Raw genomic sequence first — 10,805 nt, 5'->3', positions numbered from 1 at the left:
GCGCAGAAAACGCCACCCCGCCGAAGCCACCGCAGCGGGGACCCTCCGAGCAGCCTGCGGTGTGGGGCTCCCGGTCCCCCTCAGTGTCTTTTAACGAGGCAGAACGTTAATTAGAGGTGGTGCTTTCTGACAAGAGGGCAACCGCGAAACGCACTGTTACCTAGTTTTTAGTACACCGGGAACCCCGTCTGCGGGAAAGGTGGTTGTTTCTAAGCAAGCTCAGATGTTGGTTACCTTTGGGGAAAGCGGGACAAAACGATGAATCTCGAGTTCTAAACTGCCCTTGTAAGAAGACCCCAGGATTTAAGAGCGAATAATCGCAACAAAACACACGGTTATGCGATTCTCAAAAGCTGCATTGTAATCGTCGGGGTATGAAAGCGGACTTCGCAACCCAGCACACCCATCGACCCAGGAATTGTCATCGCTCCCTCCCCCGGCACCGCGATGCCCACCGTCCAGCCCCCGAGGATCGGTCCGTCTGCTACGCCCGAGACCGTCTGCACTGATTAAGTGGTGTCTCTCGGCTTCCTGGGGTCGGGCAGCCTCCTCTAAGAGGCACTGGCTGCTGAAAACAAAAGAGCCTGTGACCTCTGGCCGAGGAGAAGGAAACGCTCCCACCTCTATCCTCCGCCCTGAGAGAGCAGCCCCCTGGTCCCTTTGGGCCTGGCCTGCCGCCTCCCCCCCGGGCTAGCACGGTGCCCTACAAGTCCACATCACCCCTGCAACGCGCACGACTCCAGGAGCCGGGAGAGGCAGGCGCTGGGTGCCAGTGGCAGTGGGAGCGCGCACTCGCTGCGCAAAGCAGCTGGAATCCACCCGGAACCCCAAACAGCCCCGACGCTCTGTCGAACATCCACTCGGGTCACTTTAATTTCCCCGGGGTGGGAGCGAGGAGGGGGCACGCCCAACAGTCCCCTTCTCTGGGCGAGAAGCTTCGAAATGCCCTCCTTGCTCCGCCCTGCTCTCGCGGGGCGCCGGGCGCGGGGACACGCAGAAGCTGGGTGGCGGGCAGCCGGGCCGAGGTCGCGCCCCCCGGCCCGGGCCAGCCCTCACTTGGAGAACTGCGCCTGCACCGCGGCCAGGCCCAGGCCTGCCGGGACCAGGTGCGGGAACTTGCAGACCGCGCAGGTGCAGAGGCCGGGGCTGCCCGCGCCGCCGCCCGGGCCGCCGCCGGGGAGCGCGAACTGGCCGCACGGCGGCTCATCGAGCGCCAGCGACAGGTACTTGGCCGGGCGCAGCGCGTCGGGCGGCCCCACGGCGCCGGGCGCCAGCAGCACGGAGCCGGGCGCGGCGGCGAGCAGAGGCAGGCCGGCCAACAGCAGGCGCGGCGCGGCGGGCCCCGCGCCCTCGCCGAGCGCGCGGCGCAGCTCCTGCAGCGAGCTGCCCAGCAGCAGGATGTAGTTGCGGGCGAGCAGCAGCGTGGCGATCTTGGAGAGCTTGCGGCCCGGCGCGCCCTGACAGTGCGCCGCCGAGTAGGGCAGGATGACCTCGCGCAGCGCGTCCATGGCCAGGTTCAGGTCCTGCATGCGCTTCCGCTCTCGGCTGTTGATCTTGCGCCGCAGCTGCTGTTGCTGCTCCTCTTTGGCGTCCGCCCGGGAGCCGCCGCCCGCGTGCGCGCCCGGCCCGGATCCCGTGCCCTGAGGCTCAGCAGGCGCCTCCGGCTTCTCGCGCGCCGCCTTGGGGAGGAGGGGGGCCGTCGTGGAGGAGGAGGAGGAAGTGGAAGAAGAGGAGGAGGAAGAGGGCGGCTGCCGGTAGCCCACCAGCTCATACAGGGAGGCTCCGAGCTGCACTTCTCCGGGCCGCTGTGGCCGCAGCATGGTCGCTGGGGCCGCGTTCACGCGCGCCTGGGAAACCGCATAATACATCTGGGGGAGTGTGGGGGCGGCCGAGGCGGCCTTCAGGAACGCCCCGGGGTGGGCCTTTCAGCAGGCCGCCCCTCCCGCAGACGTGCGCGCGGGGGAGCGGATGGCAGAGCGGTATCCCGCGCCGACCCCTTTAAACCCGGCTTGGGAACCTGCGGCGCTGTGGACCGCTGGGCGCAGCCAATGGGGGCGCGAGGTCCGGCGCAGGCGCGTGCTCATTGGCCACCCGCTCCTCAGGCCCGCGCGGAGGTACCGCTGGCACCGCTTAAGGAGATTATTGTAAGCGCCGGACGGAGAATCACAGGACAGTCCTCCCCCCCCCCCCCCCGCCCCCTACGCCGGGGTGGAGGGAGGGAGGGAGGGAGGGAGGCGCCTTTTCGGGTGGAATGCGGCTGTTCTTGGAGGACTGGTGGCATGGTGAGCTAAAGCTCCTGTTCCTACCTGCTTCTGCCCTCTGCCTCTGTTTTTTGGTATGCATATGCATACCGGTTTGTTTTAAATTGTGGTCAAATACGCATAACATCTAATTTACCATCTTAACCGTTTGTAAGTGTACAGTTCAGTCGTGTTAAGTGCATTCACATTGTGCATCCAATCCGCAGAACTCTTCATCTTGCAAAACTGAAACTCTATACTTATTAGAGAATTCCCCATCCCCCCTGCAACCCCTGGCAACCATTATCCTTCTGTCTATGAATCCGACTACTCTAGGTCCCTCATATAAGTGGAATCATATTGTATTTATCTTCTAGTGACCAGCTTATTTCGTTTAGCATAATGTCCTCAATGTTCATCCATGCTTTAGCATGTGTCAGGATTTTGTTTCTTTTTAAGGCTGAATAATATTCCATTATATGTATGTTTTATTTATCTAGTTCTCTACAGATGGACACTTGGGTTGCTTCCACCTTTTGGCCATTGTGAATAATGCCGCTGTGAGCATGGTTGTAACAGGTTTTTTTTTTAGTATGTGATTTCCTGCAAGGTTTTGAGAACTAAATTTCTGGGCTCAAGGACCAGTAGCTTTAGAATGGTTACTCCAAGCCTGTCCCTCTTCCCTCTCGCTGATTAAAAGGTCTTTAGGGACTAAGGAGCTTTGGGGGTTGGATTTCTTTCCTCCGCAAAAGGCACATGTATTCATTCATTCATTCTGTCAGCGACTCAACTCAGGCTTAAGCAAAAACTTGCACAGAAATCCTCCTTTGATCAGAAAAAAACAAAATCAGAAAACAGCAACTCACCCCCACACTTGTATCTGTCCAGAGTGGAACTGAGCCTTTCTCTTCCCCAAAGAAAAGACCATTACTTGGTGACTGTGCAAGTTTTATACCTCGGCACCAGGACACACTGCTGCAGCTTGTCCTCATCACATGGCAAAGAAGCATGAGGAAGAGGGACTTTCTACCATCCAACATGGTAGCCACCAGCCACTGTGCCTGTTAAATTTTAATTTATTAAAATAAAATCAAGGTAGAAGTTTATTCCTTGGTTGCACTAGCATTGCTTCAAGTGCTTAGTTGTGGCTATAGTGGCCATCTATTAGACAGCACAAGGAACATTTCATCATTACAGTGAGTTGGATGTTGGACAGCGCTGATGTTGACATTAACTTAAAGAAAATGATCTTCTCCACCATGGTCCCCTTTGGTGTAAGAAGAGGGATGCTGTTGAAAGGCCTGTCATCATGGGGACTGATTTCAGCTCTCAGAGCCCATTGGCCATGCTTGCTGATTTCAGGGCTGCTTTGTTCCATTTTCTTCCACCAACATTCTCCCTGTAGGCTCACTCTGATCTCTGCTTCTGACCTCCAGCTTTGCCTATAACATCCTGCCCAGGCCTCAGGTTCAGCTCCAGCATTCCTTTCGTCTCAAAGTCCTGGTGATTTCTCATCTTCTTCCTTTCATCACGCTCTGCAGACCATTGGTAGTATTTTTCCCGTAACCTAGATTGTGTTATGCGGAGGTCATCTCTGCATTCGTTTGTGATTGTTTTGAGGGTGGGAATCATTTGTTCGTTTCTTCATCCTCCCAAAGCTTTGTAACGACTGTGTGTCCCTGGGGAGTCTAAGAATTGGTGTGAACCAAGTGGGGAAAGTTGGGGGGGTGGGGGGGAATGAATTGGGAGATTGGGGTTGCCATATATACATTACTAATAAGAAAAAAATATCAAATTGTACACTTTAAATATATGCAGTTTATTATATGTCAATTGTATCTCAATAAAGGTTCTTAAAGAAAAAAAAAAAGAATTGGTGCGAAATCTCCACTAGCTCACAGATTCATCTCTGAAATGTGCAAACTCCCAGCAGTGCTTTAATGCAAGAATTTCCCCCAGGTTTCATAGAGAGGGAAGAGTCATGGTAGGACCCCCTAGCAGGCTGGGGGATTCACTTAGGGAGAGAGGAAGGGACCACAGTAGGAAGGACCTGAGTCCCCAAGAAGAACCATATGGGACAGGAAGGAGAGCGACCAAGGAAAATTTCAAGGGGATAAGTTTAAGATCTCGCTAATCATTCCCCCTTTTGTTAAAGCATCCTGTTTCCCAAAGCATTTTAACAGACACTTGCATTTGATTTTCACGGGAACCCTATGAGCTGGGAGTTTGGGGGAAAGGGGAAGCTGGAACAGGTGAGAGAGTAGCATTAACATCTATACACTACCAAATGTAAAATAGATAGCTAGTGGGAAGCTGCTACATAGCACAGGGAGATCAACTCAATGACGGGTGATGACCTAGAGCGGTGGGATAGGGTGGGTGGGAGGGAGGCTCAAGAGGGAGGGGATATGGGGATATATGTATACATACAGCTGATTCACTTTGTTGTACAGCAGAAACTGGCACAACAGTTTGAAGCAATTTTACTCCAATAAAGATCTGAAAACACAACACAACAAAACAAAAACCCTGCTGTAGATGGTGAAACTGAGGCTCCAAGAGGGCGGGAAGGTGCTGGGTTTCTGGGATTGATAATGTGCCTTCAGACAGGACAGGCAGAGCTGCCCCATCAGTGGCCAGCTTCCAGAACTCCCTCCAGCTGGACCAGGCCTCCAGGAAGCTGAGAAGGGGGCCATGATGGGGAGGGTTCAGGACAGGATGAAAGGATGGAGGGGGCAGCCTAGGCCAAGCCAGTACTGGGGAGTTGATGGGTTTCAGCCATGAAGAGGCGGCTCCCAGGATCCCACCTCCATGAACCCTGCACAGGCCCCTCTGGCAAAACTCGCCCTCACCCTGAGGACCCCTCTGTCTTGTAACTGAGATGCCAAATTGAGGTGGACCCCAGCCACCTCATCCTCTGGCTTCCTCCTCTGCCCACATCCTTGGTGGGGGCCCTGGGGCCTTCCCCTGCCAGCAGGAAGAGGAAGTGAATGAGAAAGACAGAAGCTCAACCTGGAACAATAGACTAAACGTCCCCCTCCATAGTCAGGGGCTGTGCCCCAGGAATCAGAGATGGAAGCACACACACAGCTCTTCCCTGCTAAAGGGCCCCTCTTTACCGAAGGTGTCCCTGATGGTTCTCTTAAGCCCTTAACCTTCCAAAGTCTCTGTCTTGGGGAAGGAGAACTCCCCAAGACGGCCGTGCGGGCCCAGTATGGGCACAGGATTTGGCACTTGTTGATACTGGTGACTTGGATGCTCCTTCTGCTGGACTGGAGCTCCAGCGGCATGCAAAGTGTGACAGCTGGCAAGGGCCAGCAAGCCATTATCGCCCCTGGCAGGGGCCCCGTGGGCCGGCTCAAGGCGAGACAGCTGCCGTGGCCTCCCACATTCAGGACATGCTTGGGGAGCAACTTGCGTCCACCATAACAACCACTCTTGTCTTTGCTTAAAGGGGTTGTGTGTGTGTCTGTGTGTGTGTTAGTGACTCCTTTCACCCCAAGGAGGCATGTGTGTCAGGCTTCCTTTTTCTTGCATAGAAACCTAGCACATCTCCCGCCTGCTCCCCCCATGCTGCTGGCCACTCTTGCTTTGGGTGGAGAAGCTGGAACTTTTGCAGTGGCAGACAATGGGGCCCCGACACCTCAGTGAGGGTACAGCACCATCCACCCCCTCTGTAAACAGAAAGGTTGCAAAGCCCTCCATTGTCCCTGGAGAGACTGTCTTCTTGCAGAAGGCCAGCTAAGTGTAAAAGGTTGTCTTTGCTGAAGCATGCTCTTGAAACTGGCTGGAGCTTGGACCTGTAATGAAAGAACAGAGTTCTCTTTAAAGTGCTGCTTTCTTCTAAGAAGGGCAAAATTCTCTAGAAGGTTTCCATTGCCCAAGAGGTGTTGAAACTTACACTATTGCTATGAGAAGTGGCCGTTGCATCTAATGTTTGCGCTGTATCAGCTTCCCCCATCCCATCCGCACGTAACTCTGTCCAGAACACAGAAGATAGGGGAGGAGCTGCAGAGGGAGGGGTACTGAACTTCTTTCTGAGTAGAGGAGAGGAGCAGAGAGAGAAGATGGGGAGGAGGAGGTGGCTTACCCTTTGGTAAGTGTTCCTGGTGGAGCAGAGCTCTTTGGACACATCTGGTCCCCTCTCAGTTGGGGACCATCTGAACAGACTCTCAGTCAGAGTTAGAAACAGTTCAGATTAAATAAAGATTCCTACTGGGAAAACAAGAAGGAATGTGCATTTTGTTCATTTTCAAAAGGCAGTGCACGTTAATCGAGTTGTTATGAACTGACGTGATGTTATTAGTTATTTACAAGGTTGCTTTAAAGCCCTGTGGTGGTCACAGATGTCCTTCCTTCCACTGTGGAAGGACAAAGGCAGCAGTGCAGGGGGCTCTGTTCTGGTTAAAACACTATAGATTATCGAGTGTAGTGGATGTGTTTTACACACATGATAAGATGTTTTATTCTATTTCACTTAATTAATTGGTTTATTTTTTTGGCCTCACCATGCAGCATATGGGATCGTGCCCCCTGCAGTGGAAGTGCAGAGTCTTAACCACTGGACCCCAGGGAAGACCGCTATTTTATTTTTCATAAATGTCATTTGGACCTGATTTTAATAAAGTTTACTACTTAAGAATTATTTCTGAGTCAAAATTTGTCCTGTGCCTTATTTTCTGTGGAAAAAAGTTAAAAGAAAAGTAAGAAAAGAAATTAGATACATCTGAGGTTTTTTCAGATAAGCTTGATTTGACTATTGGTAACATAGCTCAAACTGATGGGTAGATGCTTTCTTTCTGTGTGTGTGTGTGTGTGTGTGTGTGTGTGTGTGTGTGTGTTTGTGTGTGTGTGTGTTTTGAAACCCAAGGTGATGTAACAGAAATAGAAATTTTCACAGCTTCTGTGAGTACCAAATGCTGAAATTCTACATGTCACCTAGAACTCTGTAATACCACATTTTAATACTCTTACTGTAGATCTGAGAACTCTTCCTTAAAAGAAACTTCAAATAATCATTGTGAAAAGCCTAGAAAAAAAGTACATCTTTTTGTTTTAAAGATGAATGGTGATATTTCCTGCCACATCAAAACTTAAAAGCCTATTAACAGAATTTTAGGCAGAGAAATGGAATATAACTAACAGGGATCCTCTGAGTAGATGTGATAAGAATACCTGTGAATTAAGATACATATATTAGCACACACAGCTTGGTGTCTGAAGGGTTGGTTTGAGGCCGAACAAAAATATTCTTCCAGTCTCCCCAAAGTCAGTAGCTGAAGCCAAACGTTCCAAAGGCTTACACTGACACAATGAAAAGAGACAATTTGCTTGGAAGGCTGTGGCTAATTTATAACACAATGTCCAATGTCATGGTTAGTTTTGTTGCAAAAATTTGGCACTTTCACCCAGAGTCTCAGGCAGCCTGAAAAGATGCGAGTGATCCTGGCCGCAGCATCTCCCGCTCCCTAGATGTTCCAAATGGTTGAAACAAGCCCTTTCATAGAGACGCAGGGCCAAGTGTGCTCAAAGGAATGAGGGAAACAAAGGTGGCTCTGAAGTCATTTCCCCGCACTGGGTCCAGCCATCCGGTTTCACTCTTTCCCCATTGAACGGGCAGAATGCAACAGGAAGAGTGTGGATGAAAGGGAACAAACAGGCCGATGTGTTTGGGGAGAGAATGGAGAGAGGCCGGGGCACTGAGCTGCTAAACTTTCATTCTAGGTTTTCAGAAAGGAGTGAATGATGAATTATAGAAACCTGAAAGGTAATAAAATATGGGTCACTGAAGCGCTGAGGCCAAGTTCCTAAAACACCTGCAGAGACAGAAGGTTCTGGAAGTCAGTGCGGCCCCCACGGTCGCCCGGGCAGACACCCTGCCCGAGGCACAGAAGGGGACTGTTCAGAAGCTCACCTGTTGTTTTCCCGTTGGCTCTCAGTCCTTCCCCGTCTGCGAGAGCCAGCGGCTGGATGTGACTCCAGATTAGACCACGGAGGGGAGAAAGAAAGGCAGTGTGCAGACTTCCCAGGGTGCAGTGAAGGAGACCGGAGCTGGGAGGCCACCTCCTTCCTCTCCTGAAGTCTCTCTGACCTGGAAATATTAACTCCGGTGAAGACGATCTGCGTTAAACATGCAAATCTCCTCCGCTGGAATATTCTACGGCTTTTCAGCTCAAAGGCTCAGCCTATTTATGTCTTACAAAGCAGAGTCCTATCCCTGGATGGTGGATGGGAGCTCCCGGTTGCTTCAGTAAGACTCATCTGAGCCTCAGTTCCCTCATTATAACACGGGAATAATGGTATTTCTCTCCTATGGCTGTTATAAAGATTAGAAGGAACTATGAGGAAGGTGCCTTGCCTGGAGGCTGGCACACAGTAGCTGCTTAGTAAAATAAGGGTAGCGACTATTACTGAGTACTGGCTACATGCCAGGCACCGCGCAAAGACACTTATTTGGTGGTTTTCATTCAGACTGTGGTGATGTTCCAGTGTTATTTGCTTTAAGTGCCTGCTTTCTCTGCGCCGAGGATGTGGGGTTTTCTAGCTCCTTCTGTCCCTGTTCTCGTTGAACACCAGGGATGCCGGGCTCTGTTTCAGAGACTCTTTCCTGAATACCCTGAACCAAAATCCAGCAACAACTTGTTAAAGAAACTACATAAATATAACCTCTTGAGACAACTGTAGTGCAAACTTCGAGGCCAGATGACCTGGTTTTGGGTCCTGGCTCCTTAGGACAGGGTCCTTGTGTGACTTAGGACAAGAGATGTCACCTGTCAGTGATCCAGTTTCCTTCATCTGCAAAACAAGGATGGAAATAGAACTTAGGGAGAAGTTCTGTGGTGAGGACTGAGTGAGTTGATACCCTTAGAGCACTGGTGGCAGAATGTGAGCTGTTACTCTTGTTTCATCAACCTCTTCATGGGTTGATTGGGTCCCCCTAAATTTACGTTGAAACCTTCACCCCCAGTTCCTCGGAAATGTGACCTTTGGAAACAGGATCACTGCAGATGTAATTCGTTAAAATGAGGCCATTACGGTGGGCCTTAATCCAATATGACTGATGCCCTTAAAAAGGTGGGGGGGAGGGTTAGACACAAATATCCACAGGGAGGATGCCAGGTGAAGATGTAGGCAGAGATCCAGTGATGCTCCCACAAGCCAGGGAATGCCAGAGATTGCCAACCAGTCACCAGAAGCTGGGAGAGAGAGGAATGGAACAGCTCCTTCCTCATGGTCCTCAGAAGGAACCAACCCTGCGGACACCTTGATCTTGAACTTCCAGCCTCCAGAACTGGAAGACAATACACTTCTGCTGTTTCAGCTGCCCAGCATGCGGTGCGTTGTTACAACAGTCTGAGCTGATTGATACAGCCTCTGAGCCAACTCCTCCTCTGTAATGTGGCGTGGTGATCAGAGGGCAGACTCTACGAGGCTGAATCAAAAATTATCCGCACTGTGGGTATAGAATTTACTTTAATTAACTTTTAGAAAAGACAAATACATCATTTTTCGACATAATCTCCTTGCTTTTCAATACACTTTATCCATCTGTCAAGAAGCTTTCGTATTCCCTCATTAAAAAGTGTTTTAGGCTGACCTGCAAGCCACGAATGCACCACTGTCTTCACATCCTCACGTGGACAGGCGTCTGGCTCCTTCTTGATGGCTAACACTTATGTGACATGCCTTGAACTTCTCTATCTTTTCATACACACTTCTTCACAACAAAACACTTTCTCCATACTGCACACAAAGTCTTCGATAAATAACGGCACCAGGTACACCCTCAGACCACAAAAAACGAATCACTGCACGTTGCTCTTCTTTTGTCCAAATCACAAGTGGGGCATCCATTTCTGCTCGCACCACAGTTACAAATGAACTGATGCAGAGCTTTCACACCTGCACAGCAGAGACTCGGGAGACAGTAGCCTTGAACGGAAGTCGTGCCTTGAACGGAAAGTGTTGATAACACAGTGCAGCCAACAGAAGTTTTAATATAACTGGAGGGCGGATAATTTTTGACTCACCCTCGTATACAAAGTCAGATAATTGGGGCTCAAACTCAGCCTGCCACTTATGAAATTGAGCAGTTTACTTAACCTCCTTGGGCCTCAGGTAATTCATCTGCAAAATGAAGCTTATAATTTTGCTTACGTCTACCTCACAGGTACTTTGTAAAGTGAGAATTAGATGGGTGCCTGGTTCACAGTAATGTTACTGTTCTGTGTAAAACCTCTTGTGTGGAGGTTTCTAGAGACAGTGGAGAGGGGAGGCAGAACTCTGCTCCAGGTCAGATTGCCTGGAGGTCTTGCTAAGTGCAGATTCTGGTTCAGTTGGTGGTGGGGTGGGCCCCAAGGTTCTGTATTTCTAAGAAGCTGCCAGCTGAGTTGCAGGACCACACTTTGTGTGTACCAAGGGCCCTGATGGCCTCACCTGGTCCCATCTAAGAAAATGAAACTGATTTAAGAAGAATGTTTTGAAAAGAAAACTTCTTTGCTCATGCCTGTTCCTCGGGCATACAGATGGATATTTGATGGTGTCTCAACTGTGCTTAGAGAAAGA

At 50.7% G+C, this 10,805-nt stretch overlaps 1 protein-coding gene across 1 annotated transcript; it reads right to left on the bottom strand.

The window, feature by feature from the left end:
* Window positions 1-1,052: 1,052 nt before the first annotated feature.
* Window positions 1,053-1,895, bottom strand: OLIG1 (oligodendrocyte transcription factor 1). The gene has a single exon (XM_057697947.1). It carries the CDS (start codon window positions 1,866-1,868, stop codon window positions 1,053-1,055), a length of 816 nt encoding a protein of 271 aa, XP_057553930.1. The 5' UTR covers window positions 1,869-1,895.
* Between the last annotated feature and the right edge of the window lie 8,910 nt (window positions 1,896-10,805).

This window comes from Hippopotamus amphibius, chromosome 10 (genome assembly GCF_030028045.1).
Source record: "Hippopotamus amphibius kiboko isolate mHipAmp2 chromosome 10, mHipAmp2.hap2, whole genome shotgun sequence".
Lineage (NCBI taxonomy): Eukaryota > Metazoa > Chordata > Mammalia > Artiodactyla > Hippopotamidae > Hippopotamus > Hippopotamus amphibius.
Note: the sequence above shows the minus strand (reverse complement) of the source record. Positions and strands in the feature narration are given on the sequence as shown.

What these genes read in the sequence shown, in the direction of transcription:
- OLIG1 (XM_057697947.1), bottom strand. Translation starts at nt 1,868, where the DNA reads ATGTATTATGCGGTTTCCCAGGCGCGCGTGAACGCGGCCCCAGCGACC.